Source organism: Scyliorhinus canicula, chromosome 18, assembly GCF_902713615.1.
Source record: "Scyliorhinus canicula chromosome 18, sScyCan1.1, whole genome shotgun sequence".
Classification (NCBI taxonomy): Eukaryota; Metazoa; Chordata; class Chondrichthyes; order Carcharhiniformes; family Scyliorhinidae; genus Scyliorhinus; species Scyliorhinus canicula.
This window is the reverse complement of record NC_052163.1, coordinates 102,142,639-102,160,898: the sequence shown is the minus strand read 5'-3', so window position 1 is coordinate 102,160,898 and position 18,260 is coordinate 102,142,639. Positions and strand designations below refer to the sequence as shown.

General features: G+C 45.5%; 1 protein-coding gene across 2 annotated transcripts in view; it reads right to left on the bottom strand.

The window, feature by feature from the left end:
• LOC119953658 (tyrosine-protein kinase ZAP-70) overlaps window positions 1-18,260 on the bottom strand; it is a 131,829-nt gene that overhangs the window by 14,376 nt on the left and 99,193 nt on the right. For both annotated transcript variants that reach the window (XM_038778142.1, XM_038778143.1), the window contains 3 exons: window positions 16,298-16,379; window positions 9,875-9,906; window positions 9,494-9,554 (listed from right to left, as the gene is read on the bottom strand). In XM_038778142.1, coding sequence (XP_038634070.1) covers window positions 9,494-9,554; window positions 9,875-9,906; window positions 16,298-16,379 — 175 coding nt within the window. The remainder of the gene's footprint in view (window positions 1-9,493; window positions 9,555-9,874; window positions 9,907-16,297; window positions 16,380-18,260) is intronic.

Here is an 18,260-nt window from a genome sequence, read left to right as displayed (position 1 = left end):
TTTCCTGGACTGACGAGCTCACTGCAAGAGAGATTTGGGTATCATTTTTAAATGGCGCCCTGATCTCGAGACGTCCCCAACCAAGCCCCCGAAGCCCCAATGCCCCAACTCACCTATAAGGGGGTCATCGAGCCCCCCCATACCCCACCTAATAAAGAAAGGGCACCCCAGGCCTTATCCCCAGCATGGGCAAAATGGCCACCCAGCCCCTGCCAGTGCCACCCGGGGACCCTGAAATTCCAGGTTAGCACCCAGGTGGCACTAACAGCAGCCCAGGTGGCACTGCCAGAATGCCCAGGTGGCAGTGGCAGAGTGTCCAATTGGCATTGGGCCCTGCCAAGGTGAACCTGATCCCTTGGGAGAACCTTGTGCCAGTGCACTTGGTCCCCATGTGTGGAAACCAGTACTTACCTGCGCTCGGCTGGACTCTCCAAGGCAAAGGGATTTGATCCCACTGCCTTGGGTAGATCAGGCAAATGCATATTAAAGTGAGACGAGCAGCTCACTTTAATGTGCAGATTTGCCAAATACGGATCGTGACATCTTGCGAAATCCTATCCGACGTTGCGAGATGTGGCAAACCGGGTAAATCCCGGGAGAAGCCTGATCGGGTGCGACACGGTCGAAGACATGTAGGAAAGCAAGTAGTGAGAAGGATAAAAAGCATCAGTAAAGGGTTAGAGGTCAGTTCAGTGAGTGGGCAAAATAATTGCAGATGGAATTTAATGTTAGAAACAGAAACATGGGAAATAGAAGCAGGAGGAGGCCATTTGGCCCTTCGAGTCTGCTCCGCCATTCATTATGATCATGGCTGATCATCCAGTTCAATACCCTGTGTGGTGATATGCATCACTGTAAATACACAAGGGGTTAATTTAAATACATGTAGACTAGCTAGACACTAGAGGGAGCACCAGAGACATGACACACAGACACTCAACCAATAGAACAGTTAGATAGGACACGACCAATGGGCATTCACTATACACATAGAGGTGACACGACCACTGGAGGGCATTACACCAACCTATATATAAAGAACACAACACACATGATCTTCCTCTTTCCAGTGGAGACAGTCAGTGAGTAGAGACACAGGGTTGATTCAATATCACTCCCACCACGTGGATTGTAGCAGACTGGTTAGTCAGTCTGAGTAGCTATAGAAGGATTAACAGTAGTGGTGAACCCGAGTAGGAGAAGTGTAAATAGTCTAATAAACGTGTTGAAGTTATCTCCATGTCTGAACCTTCCTTTGTCAAGTGCACCACAAGGAAGCCGCTTATGCTACGCCTAGAGCATAACAAGACAATCCCGCCTTACCCCCATATCCCTTGATCCCTTTAGTCCCAAGAGCTATATCTAATCCCTTCTTGAAATTACACAATGTTTTGGCCTCAGCTACTTTTTGTGGGAGTGAATTTCACGGATTCACCACTCTCTGATTGAAGAAATTATCCTCAAACTATGACCCTGGGGCATGATTCTCTGACGCTCCGCCGGGTCGGAGAATCGGCAGGGGGCATCCTGCCCCACCATCCCGACGCCAGCTGTCTTATTCTCTGGTGCCGATTTGTAGGCGGGGGTGGGAATCATGCCACGTCGGTCGGGGCCGTTGGCAACGATCCCCCCAGCAATTCTCCAGGCCCCTTCTCAGATAAAGGTACCAAAACTGAACACAATACTCCAGGTGTGGCCTCACCAATGCCCTATTCAATTGCAGGAAAGCATCTCTAGTCCTATACTCAAATCCTCTCGCTGTGAAGGCCAACATACCATTTTCCTTCTTTACTGCCTGCTATACCTGCATGCTTACCTTCAGCACCTGATGCCTGGAGTATCCAAGGGCTCGTTGAGTATCCACCTCTCTCAATTTACACCCATTCAAATAATAATCCGCCTTCCTATTTTTGCTACCGAAGCAGATAACCTTACATTTATCCACATTATACAGCATCTGCCATGCATGAGTCCACTCACTCAGCCTGTCCAAATCCCGCTGAAGAATATCTGCATCCTCCTCAAAGCTCACCCTCCCACCCAACTTTGTATCATCTGCAAATTTGGAGATAATACATTTAGTTCCCTCGTCCAAATCATTAATATATAATGTGAACAATTCATGTCCAAGCACAGATCCCTGCGGTACCTCACTAGTCACTGCCTGCCAATCAGAGAAAGACCCATTTGTTCCAACTTTTTGCTTCCTGTCTGCTAACCAGCTTTCTATCCCTCTCAAGACACTGCCTGTAATCCCATGCGCTTTAACTTTACATATTAATCTACTATGTGAGACCTTGTCGAAAACCTTCTGAAAGTCTAAATAAACCACATCCACCGGTTCTCCCTGGTCAACTTTACTAGTTACATCTTCAAAGAATTCCAGTAGATTTGTCAAGCATGGTTTTCCTTTTGTAAATCCATGCTGACTTTGTCTGATTACACCACTGCTTTCCAAATGCTGTGTTCTGAAATCCTTGATAATTGACTCCAGCAACTTCCCTACTACTGACGTTAGGCTCACTGGTTTATAGTTCCTTGTTTTTCTCTCTATCTCCCTTTTTGAATAGTGGGGTTACATTCGCTACCCTCCAATCTGTAGGAACCATTTCAGAGTGCAAAGAATTTCGGAAAATGGCCACCAATGGATCTACTATTTTGAGGGCCACTTCCTTAAGTACTCTGAGATGAAGATTTGTCCACCTTCAAATCCATTAATTTCCCCAAAACCATTTCTTTACTCATACTAATTTTCTTCAGCTCCTCACTAAAACTGGTGCTTCTCAGAACGTCCGATACATTATTCATGCCTTCCTTTTTGAAGACAGAAGCAAAGAACAAATTTAGTTCCTCAGCCATTTCTTTGTTCCCTGTTATGAATTCCCCCGTTTCTGACTGTCAGGCCTACATTAATTTTTATTAATCTTTTTCTCATACTATACATATCTCAAATGTTACAGTTACTTTTTATGTTCCCCGCTAGTTTATTTTCAAATTGTATTTTCCCCTTCTCAATCAATCTCTTGGTCTGCCTATGCTGAATTTTAAACTGTTCCCATCCTCAGGTCTATTGCTTTTTCTTGCTAATTTGTGAGGAAGAATAGAAAAACAGTCCTGTATTACTTAAATATGTCAAAAATCTAAAAAGGGCGACAGTACAAGGTACAGTGACTGAGGGGAGCACAGTGAATAGGCCCAGTAATAACAAAAGGAATAAAACTGGAGATGTTAAGATTCAAAACAGAGGTAAAAAAACCAACATAAGTGTAGTTTACCTGAATGCTCGTAGTATTCGGAATAAAGTAAATGAGTTGATGGCACAAATCATCGTAAATGACTATGATTTATTGGCCATTACTGAAACATGGTTAAAGGATGGTCACGACTGGGAGTTAAATATCCGAGGGTATCAAACTATTCGGAAGGACAGAGTGGATGGTAAGGGAGGTGGTGTTGCTCTGTTATTTAAGGATGACATCCGGGCAATAGTAAGGGATGACATCGGTGTTATGGAGGATAAGGTTGAATCCATTTGGGTGGAAATCAGGAATAGTAAGGCGAAAAAGTCACTGATAGGAGTAGTCTATCGGCCACCAAATAGTAATGATATGGTGGGGCAGGCAATAAACAAAGAAATAACTGATGCATGTAGAAATGGTACAGCAGTTATCATGGGGGATTTTAATCTACATGTCGATTGGTTTAACCAGGTCAGTCAAGGCAACCTTGAGGAGGAGTTTATAGAATGTATCCGCGATAGTTTCCTAGAACAGTATGTAATGGAACCTACGAGGGAACAAACGGTCCTAGATCTTGTCCTGTGTAATGAGACAGGATTGATTCATGATCTCATAGTTAGGGATCCTCTCGGAAGGAGCGATCACAATATGGTGGAATTTAAAATACAGATGGAGGGTGAGAAAGTAAAATCAAATACTAGTGTTTTGTGTTTAAACAAAGGAGATTACAAGGGGATGAGAGAAGAACTAGCTAAGGTAGACTGGGAGCTACGACTTTATGGTGGAACAGTTGAGGAACAGTGGAGAACCTTCCAAGCGATTTTTCACAGTGCTCAGCAAAGGTTTATACCAACAAAAAGGAAGGACGGAAGAAAGAGGGAAAATCGACCGTGGATATCTAAGGAAATAAGGGAGAGTATCAAATTGAAGGAAAAAGCATATAAAGTGGCAAAGATTGCTGGGAGATTAGAGGACTGGGAAATCTTTAGGAGGCAACAGAAAGCTACTAAAAAAGCTATAAAGAAGAGTAAGATAGAGTATGAGAGTAAACTTGCTCAGAATATAAAAACAGACAGTAAAAGTTTTTACAAATATATAAGACAAAAAAGAGTGACTAAGGTAAATATTGGTCCTTTAGAGGATGAGAAGGGAGTTTTAATAATGGGAAATGAGGAAATGGCTGAGGAATTGAACAGGTTTTTTGGGTCGGTCTTCACAGTGGAAGACACAAATAACATGCCAGCGACTGATAGAAATGAGGCTATGACAGGTGAGGACCTTGAGAGGATTGTTATCACTAAGGAGGGAGTGATGGGCAAGCTAATGGGGCTAAAGGTAGACAAGTCTCCTGGCCCTGATGGAATGCATCCCAGAGTGCTAAAAGAGATGGCTAGGGAAATTGCAGATGCACTAGTGATAATTTACCGAAATTCACTAGACTCTGGGGTGGTCCCGGTGGATTGGAAATTAGCAAACGTGACGCCACTGTTTAAAAAAGGAGGTAGGCAGAAAGGAGGAAATTATAGGCCAATGAGCTTAACTTCGGTAGTAGGGAAGATGCTGGAATCTATCATCAAGGAAGAATTTGCGAGGCATCTGGATACAAATTGTCCCATTGGGCAGACGCAGCATGGGTTCGTAAAAGGCAGGTCATGCCTAACTAATTTAGTGGAATTTTTTGAGGTCATTACCAGTGCAGTAGATAACGGGGAGCTGATGGATGTGGTATATCTGGATTTCCAGAAAGCCTTTGACAAGATGCCACACAAAAGGTTGCTGCATAAGGTAAAGATGCATGGCATTAAGGGTAAAGTAGTAGCATGGATAGAGGATTGGTTAATTAATAGAAAGCAAAGAGTTGGGATAAATGGGTGTTTCTCTGGTTGGCAATCAGTAGCTAGTGGTGTCCCTCAGGGATCCGTGTTGGGCCCACAATTGTTCACAATTTACATAGATGATTTGGAGTTGGGGACCAAGGGCAATGTGTCCAAGTTTGCAGATGACACTAAGGTGAGTGGTAAAGCGAAAAGTGCAGAGGATACTGGAAGTCTGCAGAGGGATTTGGATAGGTTAAGTGAATGGGCTCGGGTCTGGCAGATGGAATACAATGTTGACAAATGTGAGGTTATCCATTTTGGTAGGAATAACAGCAAACGGGATTATTATTTAAACGATCAAATATTAAAGCATGCCGCTGTTCAGAGAGACTTGGGTGTGCTAGTGCATGAGTCACAGAAGGTTGGTTTACAAGTGCAACAGGTGATTAAGAAGGCAAATGGAATTTTGTCCTTCATTGCTAGAGGGATGGAGTTTAAGACTAGGGAGGTTATGTTGCAATTGTATAAGGTGTTAGTGCGGCCACACCTGGAGTATTGTGTTCAGTTTTGGTCTCCTTACTTGAGAAAGGACGTACTGGCGCTGGAGGGTGTGTAGAGGAGATTCACTAGGTTAATCCCAGAGCTGAAGGGGTTGGATTATGAGGAGAGGTTGAGTAGACTGGGACTGTACTCGTTGGAATTTAGAAGGATGAGGGGGGATCTTATAGAAACATTTAAAATTATGAAGGGAATAGATAGGATAGATGCGGGCAGGTTGTTTCCACTGGCGGGTGACAGCAGAACTAGGGGACATAGCCTCAAAATAAGGGGAAGTAGATTTAGGACTGAGTTTAGGAGGAACTTCTTCACCCAAAGGGTTGTGAATCTATGGAATTCCTTGCCCAGTGAAGCAGTTGAGGCTCCTTCATTACATGTTTTTAAGGTAAAGATAGATAGTTTTTTGAAGAATAAAGGGATTAACGGTTATGGTGTTCGGGCCGGAAAGTGGAGCTGAGTCCACAAAAGATCAGCCATGATCTAATTGAATGGCGGAGCAGGCTCGAGGAGCCAGATGGCCTACTCCTGCTCCTGGTTCTTATGTTCTTATGGCGAGATTGCAGAAGGTTTACTCCGGGATGAAATAGTTGTCTTATGAGAAAACGTTGAGCAGGTTGTGCTTACCTTCATTAGCGTTTAGAAGAATGTAAGGTGATCTTATTGAAGTAGTAAAGCTCTGAGGGGGCTTGACAGGGTAGATGCTAAGAGGATGGGAGAATCTGTAACCGGAAGCCAGTCTAAAAATAAGGGGTTGGATTGTCCGCTCCCCATACTCAAATCGCATTCGGCGATGGGGCGTAGAATCCGTTTTGCCATACAAAATCGGAAGCGGCAGTGGTTCTTCAATTCTCCGCCTCCCCGAAAATCGGCATACTCGTGGAGTATGTCGCGCCGAGTATCCACCACCTCAGGCCATTGCCTGAGGCCCGCCCCATGATGCTCCAGCCCCAACTGGTCAGATTCCCGGCAGCGTGAACCTCTCATGGTCGCAACGGCGGTGATCCTCGCATGGTGGCTGCGGACTCAGTCCGGGGCCGCCACAGTCAGGGGAGGGCCGATTGGCTGGTAGGGAGGGTGGGGGCTTCATTCGGGGCTGGGTGCAATGTGTGCGGGTGGACCGGGACGCGTGAGTGGCCGATGCAGCGCACTATTTTGCCGGTCCAGGTCTGCGGGCTGAGTCCGCCATGCAGCACGGCGTGGGCGCAGGAGGCCAACGCCGTGCGCATGCGCGGCCTCTGATCTGGAAGTTGAGGGCCGTAGAGCAGCTAGAGTTGCGAGCTCTACAACGGCTGCCTGCTAGTCCCCAGCAAAACAGGGAATCGGTGGCCTTTTGTCAGCAGTTTTACTGGCGTAAAAGACGAGGCGGGATTCTCTGACCCCCCCCACTGGGTCGGAGAATTGCCGGGGGTGGGGGGGAGGGGTGGGGGGTGGCGTGAATCCCGCCCCCGCTGGCTGCTGAATTCTCCGGAGCTGGGGATTTGGCGGGGGTGGGAATCGCGCCCCGCCAGTCGGCGGCCGCTGGCAGCAGCCCCTATGGGCGATTCTCCAGCCTGCGATGGGCCGCGTGACCGCCCATTTTCGGCCGGTCCTACCGGCGTGAATTAGAGTAGGTACTTTCCGGCGAGACCTGGCTGCGCGGGTGGCCTCCGGGGTTCTCGGGGAGGCGCAGGGGAGTCTGGTCCCGGGAGATGCCCCCACATGGCCTGGCCAGCGATCGGGGCCCACAGTTCCGCGGGCGTGCCTGTGCGTGGTGGCACTCTATTCTTCCGCGTCGGCCGCTGTGGTCTTCTGCTATGGCCGATGTGGAGAAGAACCCCCCCTGCGCATGCGCTGGGATGATGCTAGCACATGCTGGCGCTCCCGCGCATGCACCAACTCGCGCCGGCCGGCGGAGGCCCTTCGGCATCGGTTGGTATGGCGCCAAGCCCCTTCCCCGCCAGCCGGCATGGAGAAAACCACCCCGGCACCAGCCTAGCCCCTGAAGGTGCAGAGGATTCCGCACCTTCGGGCCGGCCCAACGCTGGAGTGGTTCACGCCTCTCCTCGGCACCGGAGTTGCCGCACCCTGCCAATTCCCACAAAATCCGCCCAAGGGTTTTCCCGACGACGTGGGGACTTAGCCCCAAACTGGAGAATCCAGCAGAACGGGTGTCCCATTTAAGATGGAGTTGAGGAGGAACCTCTTCTCTCAAAGGTTATTAGTCTTTGGAATTTTCTTCCACGGAGAGAAGTGGAGGCACGGTCTTTTTTCAAAGGCTGTTTAGCAAATGGGTTCACAAAGGAATGAAGGGTTGCAGAGGGCAGGCAGAAGAGTGGGGTAAAAACCACAAACAGATCAGCCATGATCTTTTAGAATTGTAGAACAGGCTCGATGGGCTGAATGGCGCACACTTGACCCTATTTCATTTGATCTCGCTCCAAAGACCGCCTGCAAGTATTGACAAACACTTAAGGACTTCTGAAAGATAATGTCAGATACCAAACTGAAAAGAAAGATTGTTCCCTTTTTTCATGTATTTACAGATAGCAAGTAAAAAAGTATTCTGAGAAAATTCAGAAAGCTAAAGGCTAAGAGACAGAAAACTGATGAATCTTGCGTCTCCAACTTGAAAATCATCGCCTTCCAGCTACAAGATAAAGAAAGCATTCTGGGGCCAAAGCCAGGCTTAAGTGTCTGAGGTGAAAGATCAACGAGCTAATACCTCATATGTATAACTCATAGTGTTCTAGAATCTACAGTGCAGAATCGGTTCATTGAGTTTGCACTGGCCCTTGGAAAGAGCAGCCCACCCAAACCGACACCTCCACCCTATCCCCATAACCCAACCTAACCTTTTTGGATACTGAGGGCAATTTATCATGGCCAATCCACCTAACCTGCACATCTTTGGACTGTGGGAGGAAACCGGAGCACCTGGAGAAAACCCATGCAGGCTAGGGGAGAACGTGCAGACTCCACACAGACAGTGACCCAAGCTGGGAATCAAACCTGGGACCCTGGAGCTGTGACGCAACCACTATGCTACCATGCCGTCCAACTTTCCCAGATTTCTTTATGCTGATCAGTTTTCTAGGAAAGCTTCTGGACAGGCTCAAGGAAAGGTTTTCTTTCTAAATTTAAATTTCATTTCACTTTGCTAGTTTCTGCAGGCATTCTTCCTCTTTCATCTGGTTACTAATTAAGTGTTGGTTGAGTGCAAAATTGGACTCAGTTCTGCTGTGGACTGTTAGCTAGCATACTCTAGGTTTGATCCGTACAGACCAGGAACCATTCCCCAGGGAAATAAGAACCAACAGAACAATAAGAGGAACCATGGGAAGATAATTGACAAAAAAAAATTGATGTATAAAAAACGTGACAAAATGAATCAGCATCTTGCCACACCATTTCATCCTTAATTGTTTCTATATCCATTATGGTTACTAATTAATCCTGGTAAAAATGTGCACAGATGCACAAATCATTTCCCACCAAATACTGAAAGCTCCTTGCTTGTGCAAAGGGGCTAGTTTTCTAAGACTACTCATTCATGCAGGGCAGGTAACGTCACCATAGTCCCAGATGACAATAGACTGCTTTACCCCTTTGAGGTGGAGAGCTGACTGGTGGCGATTTAACCTGAGGATCATCACACCTCAGGCGAGGGTCAAGGTTGCCTTCATGAATAACCTGAGCTGGTACGGGAATTGAACCCACGCTGTTGGCCTTTCCCTGCATCACAAAGCAGCTGTCCAGCCAACTGAGCTAAACCCATCACCCATCCTTTCATTGCTCATGTCCTGGGTGTGACCACAAACAGCGCTATCAAAAATTTGCCAACCATGCTCCCTGTCATTTAATTTCATCGTCAAGTTTAACACTCTGCTACTAAAAACTCACCTCCTATTGGTTCTGGCGTATATCCATCAGGATTGCAGACAAGACTGATAGCACTTAGTCTCTGAAAATCAAAGACTGATATTATCAACAAGTTTAACCAACAATATACAAACAATATAGGCAAAGCTTAGTGCTTACATATTGGTTATTCCCACATAATTTATTTTCCAGTGAAGGACACAAAGGTATCATTACTACTTATGAAGGTCTAGGAGAGCTCCTGTGGTCTTTTGCACAGGTTGTCTGGAGTACAGATTATCTATGAAGCGTTCCTTTCAGAGAATCAACAGTCATGCAATGAGTCATCAGGTCTATCGAGTTTTATGGTTTCAAAACACAGTAAAGCTAAACATGGAACTATAATATGAAAGACATACTTACGTTGGGAGGAAGTGAAGGTGGTCTTGCTGGTTCTGTGAAATAAAATTGAAATGAATAAATCTGACTTCTGATGTTCTATGTGTCATTCTGAGGCTGCATAAGGCTCTGGTCAGATCCCATTTGGAGTATTGTGTGCAGTTTGGGACCCATATCTAAGGAAGGATGTGCAGACCTTGGAAAAGGTGCAGAGGAGGTTCACAAGAATGATCCCTGGAATAAAGAGCCTGTCATATGAGGTGCGGTTGAGGACTCTGGGTCTGTATTCGTTGGAGTTTAGAAGGATGAGGGGGAACTTATTGAAACTTACAGGATGCTGAGAGACCTAGAAAGAATGGACATGGAGAGGATGTTTCCACTAGGAGAGAAACAAGAACCCGAGGGCACAGGCTCAGACTGAAGTAACGATCCTTTAAAACTGAGATGAGAAGGAATTTCTTCAGCCAGAGGGTGATGAATCTGTGAACTCTTTGCCGCAGAAGGCTGTGGCGGCCAAATCACTGAGTGTCATTAAGACAGAAATAGATAGATTCTTGATTAATAAGGGGATCAGAAGTTATGGGGAAAAGACAGGAGAATGGGGATGAGAAACATGATCGAATGGCGAAGCAGACCTGATGGGCCGAATGCCCCCCCCCCTCCACACACACACACACACACACTCCTCTTTAAAAAACGACAACCCCTTAATGGAGTATAATTGTAAGGAATTCTCTGAAGCCTCAGTCATGTGACTGCTGTTCACAACTGACCCTTGACAGCTGTGTGAATAGGTTATTTCACTCGATTGGACACATAGCCAAGTCATCAAGGATGTTCTACAAATCCTCTTTAATATGAATCTTTTGTAAGCTAGAGTTGCTGCTTTAACTTTTTGACTGTGCATAGAGCACTTTCCAACATGGACGCCTGATATAGATCATTAACTGTCCTGCATCGCAATGAAGGTACATGCACTTCACATAGCAGTGAGAAACCTCTGTGACTGAAGATGTCAGCTGTGTGATGGCGTTATCTGGCCTCCAGGGACAAGTACCAGGGTTATTTGCCTGGAACATGATTATATTGTGGAGAAGTACGTTAGTCAACAACGACTAGTCGGTATCCTCTTTGAGGCAAGCCAAATAAGGTATATCTTTCAGATTCTAGCAGTAATTTGCTTTTATCTCAGGTATATGCAGAGGTGGCTTCAAGAAAACAATCCGAAATAAGAAAGTTTAGAACTGGGTTACTTCTCTTTTGGAAAATTGGCAATGGAATACATAAAATTGGCTGTTGTGAAACAGCAGGAGGAAAATGGAAAGCAATGAAAGCTTGCATGATAAAAGAGACAAATGGAAATCCGATTGGAGACAAGAGGAGTAAGATACCCTCAATTACGACACAGGAGAGAAGACAGGTAATTCAAAGGCTTTAATCATCTGAGAACTGAACAGCAGCCGAGAAGTGTGCTCATCACATGCTGCCGAGTGAGCCTCATCTTATATAACGTTTCCTGGGAGCGGAGCCAGAGGCGGAGTCCCCCAGGGTTCCAAGCCCGGTCTTAAAGGGCCAATGCATTAAAGGTAAGGTACCGTTACAGCAGCTACTGATAACATTCATCACTGGGAGTACTTATTCCTGGAATAGAAGGGGCAGTGAACTAATGGGCATTATTTTCCATCCCCACCCATCCCCGTGATATTTCACGATGGTGGAGGTAGCCTGCCATTGGCTGGCGGCAAAATCTTCCACTCCCACCACTGTCAACGGGGTTCCCTATTGTCTACACCTTCCATCACAGGTTTACTGGTGCTGGGGGGTAGGAGGGAGGGGGGTTGGTGGAATAAAGGAACAATATAAATTGTTGTAAATTTATTTGACATGTTTGTTTGTAGAAATGGGGTTGTCAACCTCGTGTTGAAGCAAATGTTTAAGCCACCAAGTGGAAAAGATGCTTCCAGGAATATTAGTCTGAAGCAAATGGGTTGTGATAATGCTTTTGAAACCAATAACAAGAGAGCAATGTCAAAATGGCAGACAGCCCGATGATTTATTCAAGTTGATGGCCTCAGAAGATTGCCAAAGAAGATTATCACCCTGAGAAGGGAGGAAAAAATTCTTGTCACATTTACCTCAGATCAACCCTATGGAACAACAGGCCTAGAGATTTTTGGTTTCAATTTTTCTTCTCTGGTTGTTATAGACATTGGTTTTTGCCCCCCATTTGAAAAATGATTGGAAGGTGATATATTACCTGTCATTTCTGAATAACAATGACCATGGTTAGTTAGCACCAGGGGCTAGGATTTCTCACCCAGCAGTTTTATCAGTGGTGCAATTGCATTGAAGGTGTGACGGAACAAGTCTTCCACCTACTCAATGTCAAGCGTTACCCGATACATTTAATTTCCATATCAGCTGCAGCTGCACACTGGTTTGATCTCCTGTAGTTCCGAATGGTTCTCACTGTTAGTGTGCCAGCTTGGGGTCGAAATTAGTGGAAAATGATGCTGCAGGGTTTAAGTTGCTACAGGTGCTAATGAGTATAGGATTTTGGTAATATTAAATATTTTGCCGTTTTTGTATTGGTTTGAGCTCACATGTATTTAATTTTATCTTACCCACCTTTCAAATAGATCAATTTTAACGTCTGCTAGTGAGACAATTAACAGCTAAGGCAGTCTGGAAACAGGAAGCCGGCTACCTGCGAGAGACTGCACTTGATGAACTAAATAACTTTAAGAGAGCCAAGAATCCTGGGTTCAAGCAGTTGTATTTGTCAATTGCACTCCGCTCAATAGAGGGCCTCTTGGTCAACTTTAAAGAAACAAGCAGGGGCAGCACGGTGGCCTAGTGGTTAGCACAACCGCCTCACGGCGCTGAGGTCCCAGGTTCGATCCCGGCTCTGGGTCACTGTCCGTGTGGAGTTTGCACATTCTCCCCGTGTCTGCGTGGGTTTCGCCCCCACAACCCAAAAATGTGCAAAGTAGGTGGATTGGCCACGCTAAATTGCCCCTTAATCGGAAAAAAATAATTGGCTAATCTAAATTTAGAAAAAAAAACAAGCAGAAGGTTTGAACTCAGCAGATTGGACTGAGCATGACACAGCAGGAGCTGTTTAGCACAGGGCTAAATCGCTGTCTTTGAAAGCAGACCAAGGCAGGCCAGCAGCACGGTTCAATTCCCGTAACAGCCTCCCCGAACAGGTGCCGGAATGTGGTGACAAGGGGCTTTTCACAGTAATTTAATTTGAAGCCTACTTGTGACAATAAGCAATTTTCATTTCATTTCATTTCATCTCACTTTGGCTGCGATTTTCTGCCATGTTCGCCACGGGGCAAATGACGGCGTGGGCGCAAAATCCCAGGCCAAAACGTAGAATCTCGCTGGCGAGATCTCGGGAAGTGATTGTTCCCGCTGCGCCGCCTTTGACGTGACAAGCTTTCTACACAGGAAGGTTGGAAACTTTATTTAAGTGTATTTCCAGCTCATTAGCAAGCTTCACTGCTGACTCTCGCATCGGGAACTTCCACCCCCACTCTCAACCCACACCTCCAGGTTTTCTTTCTTCTTCAGTACTGGACAGTATGGCTGTGCAGCCAGCAAGCTGCATGCAACTTATTCGCCTGAGCCACCACCTAATAGAAAAAAAGCTAAATTCCACCCATACCCTTCAAACAAACATGTATTTGAATTAGGCTTTAGCTTACTAACAGTTTTTATCTATGAACAATAGCTGTAGGACAGAATACCTATATTTTAAAAAGCATTATGCTAGGAACTATTATTAGCATCTGCTTTTAATTGCCTCAGTATTCAAGGGAATAGGTTAGCACGTTCATTGTTTAAGACAACTTGTATTATTGTATAGAAGATGTAAGCTGTTTGTATACCTGCATCCTGAATATTTCACTTGTTCTCTACGGAATATAAACCTCTGGGGGGGGGGGGGGGGTATAGGAACTAAGAAATACACACTTGTCTCAACGTACAACCCACAAGGCAACGCTACAAAGGTGGTGTAACACCAGATGAACCCCACCCATAGCCAATGAAAAATGTTAACTCGGACTATTTCCAAATAAGGGACAAGGAACAGTCAGAATTAGGAATAAACGTTGAAAACTTGGAGTCTTCCATGACACAGTCTCACCATTGATTTTGTGCTCTAATTCTTCTGAGACAGAGTTTGACATCAGTTCCGAGGCGAAAGAATATGAACTTCGACTGCGTTGTCAACACTTAAGAAATTCTAGGCCGGGCAGCACGGTGGCCTAGTGGTTAGCACAACCGCCTCACGGCGCTGAGGTCCCAGGTTCGATCCCGGCTCTGGGTCACTGTCTGTGTGGAGTTTGCACATTCTCCCCATGTCTGCGTGGGTTTCGCCCCCACAACCCAAAAATGTGCAGAGTAGGTGGATTGGCCACGCTAAATTGCCCCTTAATTGGAAAAAAAATTGGGTAATCTAAATTTATAAAAAAAAAAAGAAATTCTAGGCCCATGAAGGATAAGAAACATCTTCACTGTCTATTCTACTTTTTGTTTGGTGTATCTAACATCTTACATAATTAATTTTACTTAATTCGAAAATACTAGTTGTCCGTGCCTTGTTAGGTCAAGTGAAACTGAGGACCACATTGTCATAAATTAAGAATTTGGAACTTGTAGATTTTAATAAGGAGGATTTGATACCTCAGAACCCGCAAAAATGTACATGAGGTAGGTATTTTCAGATACACTGGCACAATTTTTCCCTGTAAGTTTGTAGAAAAGGCTTGCTATCCTCCCACTTTGCAGATTTTAATACGGAAGTGCTCCTTCGTGTGGAGGAAGGCTTTCTTTAGATGAGAAGGTGAGAAGCCCTGAACTCATTGAAGATGTTCAATGCAGTAGGGTATCAACTGAACCATTCTAAGCATAGTCATTCAGCACAGGAAGATGTTTAATGACCTTGCCAATTCAGAAAGGGTCACAGGAGGAAGTTACAATTTCAAAGAGTGCATTAGTGGGCAGCATGGTAGCATGGTGGTTAGCATAAATGCTTCACAGCTCCAGGGTCCCAGGTTCGATTCCCGGCTGGGTCACTGTCTGTGCGGAGTCTGCACGTCCTCCCCGTGTATGCGTGGGTTTCCTCCGGGTGCTCCGGTTTCCTCCCACAGTCCAAAGATGTGCGGGTTAGGTGGATTGGCCATGCTAAATTGCCCGTAGTGTCCTAAAAAGTAAGGTTGGGGGGGGGGTTGTTGGGTTACGGGTATAGGGTGGATACGTGGGTTTGAGTAGGGTGATCATGGCTCGGCACAACATCGAGGGCCGAAGGGCCTGTTCTGTGTTGTACTGTTCTATGTTCTATTATATTGAACTGTCTGACAAAAAATATTTCAGTATTCATAAGAAAGTCCAGCCTGTTAGGTTGGTTTAACAGCACATGACATTCATCTTTATGACCCTCCACTGCATTTTTACTTTCCAATTATTAAGGACTGTGGAAATTATGGACTAAGTTTACTGTTGATTGCTACATATTTTTCCAACAGAGTGAAAACTGATGAGTTCTAATTTGCCGCATTACCACCCAAGAAGTCACAATTTATCCCGAGTATTTAAAGAATAAACTACTGGAATATTACATGTTAATTACTGTTATCCTCATAACTCTGACCGTACACCACAGTTTCCACATACTATATTATTGTCATAAAGCTGAAGAACAATAAGAATGTTATAATTTAATTATCCTGCTTTAATACAAAAAACCCCAACATTTGTAAAGAAAAGGGCTGGAATTCTTCAGCCGTTGGGATTCTCTTTTCCTGCCGACAGCGCACCCCCGCCCATGGGTTTCCCATTGGTATGGGACAGCTTCAATGGGAAATCCCATTGACAAGCGGCGGGAAGAGGGAATTCCGCCACCAGCAAACGGCGCGCCACTGAGAGATACACGGCTGAGGGACTGGAGAATTCCGCCCGAGATAAATACACTTAACATTCCACAGCTTATGTAAAATAATCAAATTGAACGCAAAGAGTAATATATTATTGTGCAAGTCTCCAGTTATTTCATCTAAGAAAGTCTTTCAAATAGTAAAAGACAAGAGAATATGCAGGGGTAGCAGACCGCTTCCCTCTATATATTACACCAATATTCATCCCCCTCATTCCATCACAAATGTTCTTCCTTCTATGACAGAGATTCTGGAACCAATTGAGTCAAACAATCACTGTCCCCGCTCAGCCGAGTTACCTCAGCAATGAACAAGGATCAGACCTGAGGCCTTTCTTTTCCTCTATGGCTCTGAATAAAAACAGATGTTGTTCTTGGTTTTGGGTCACCTTTGCTACAGTGCTACCTAATTTACTTAGTAGGAATTCTATTCAGTAGAGGAGAAGTGAGGTTGCTTGCTCAGCACACACTTACTATAATATGTAATGCTAAAGTTCACTTACCAGCAGGTTGGCTAGGATTATTGCAGACTTCGCGTAGTATATGTATCACCCCATCAGACTTCAACTTTAAATATTCAACCAGCTTAAAAATAGATATGCACATCAGGATGGCTTTGAACAAGTATGCACAAGTAAATCAAAGTTACAAATTGATATTTTTCGAATGTATTCATTCACATGATGTGGGCATCACTTCCTGGGCCAGCATTTGGTGCCCATCCTTAGCTGCCCTTGAGAAGTTGGTGGTGTGTGCCTTCTTGAGCTGCTACACAATGTGATGTGGGTACATCCAGGGACCTTTCAGGAAGGAGGTTCCAGGATTTTAACCCAGAGACAGTGAAGGAACAGCGATATAGATCCAAGTCAGGATGGTGATGGCTTGGAGGAGAATTTGTAGCTGGTGATTCTCCAATGCGTCTGCTGCCCTTGGCCTTCTAGGTGGTAGTGGTGTTGGGTTTGGAAGGTGCTGTCGAAGGAACCTTGACAGTAGCTGCAGTGTGTCTTGCAGTTGATACACACTGCTGCCACTGTGCATCAGTGGTGGAAGGAATACATGTTGGAGCGGTGGTGGGCTGCATTTTCTTGGATGGTGTTGAGCTTCTCGAGTGTTGTTAGAGCTCAATTCATCCAGGAAAGTGGAGAATGTTCCATCAAACTCCAAACTTGCATCTTGTGAATAGTGGACAGGCTTTGGGGAGTCAGGAGGTACGTTACGTGCTGCAGAATTCTCAACATCTGACCTGCTCTGACCACATCATTTATATGGCTGGTCCAGTTCAGTTTCTGGTCAATGTTAACCCCTCCCAGGATACTATTAGTGAGAGACTCAGTGATGGCAATGCCATTTATTGTCAAGGAGAGATGGTTAGAATCTCCCTTGTTGGGGATGGTCAATGCCTGGCGCTTGTGTGGCACAAATGTTATTTGACACTCATCAGTCCGAACCTGAATATTGTCCAGATCTTGCTGTGTATGGGCACAGACTGCTACAGTATCCAAATAGTCATGAATTGTGCTGAACATTGTGCAATCATCAGGGAATAGTGCCAATTTTGGCCTTATGGTGAAGGGAAGGCCATTTGATGAAGCAGCTGAAGGTGGTTCAGCCTTTTGCCCCAAGGAACAACTTCAGTGATGTACTAAATCTAAGACGATTAATCTCCAACAGCCATAACCAACATCCGTTGTGCGAGGTATGGCTCCAAGTGGAGAGTTTTCATCCTGATTCCTTTTGACCCACTTTTGCTGGGACTCCTGAATGCCACACGCGGTCTGGGATGGTTCTTGGCCAGGTTAGATTTGCTGGCTTTTGGTGGGCAGGATGTAGCTGGGCAATTTTCCCCTCCTCTTAACCTAATGTCCCCCTTCTGGATTCCTGCAGTCAAAAACTCAGGAGTTGCCTCTTGTCCACTCACAGCAACCCCAAGAGGAAGAGAGAGAAGACAGCGCAGCACTCATGAAAAGACTCCTCCACTTGATCTGACACTCGTAACCACCAGCTCAGATAGTTGGCACTGCACATACTTTGGTGGCAAGTAGAGAGTTGGGATCAGCACATTAAAAGTAAAGTGGGCTTGAGTGGCTGCAAATGGGCAGGGTAAACAAACAGTTCATTTGCCAGCCCACTGGAAAGTGAGGACACAGGCGTTCACCTGTGAACTCAGAGGACTCAGATAAGGAACTCAATGGGGTAGCTTACAGGAGAGCTCCGATGGGCAGACACATCGAGATCTTCATTGCTGGAGTAAGGACGAGTCCGACTCCAGGTTGGTAGAGGGCACTATGCAGAACTTGGCCTCTCTGCAGCCTCTGCTCCACTGTGTAGCTTACCCAGAGGCCCTGCCACTGTTGCTACCATAGCGATTCCAGTATAGGTGTGCACAGTAAGAAGTCTTACAACACCAGGTTAAAGTCCAACAGGTTTGTTTCAAACACGAGCTTTCGGAGCACGGCTCCTTCTTCA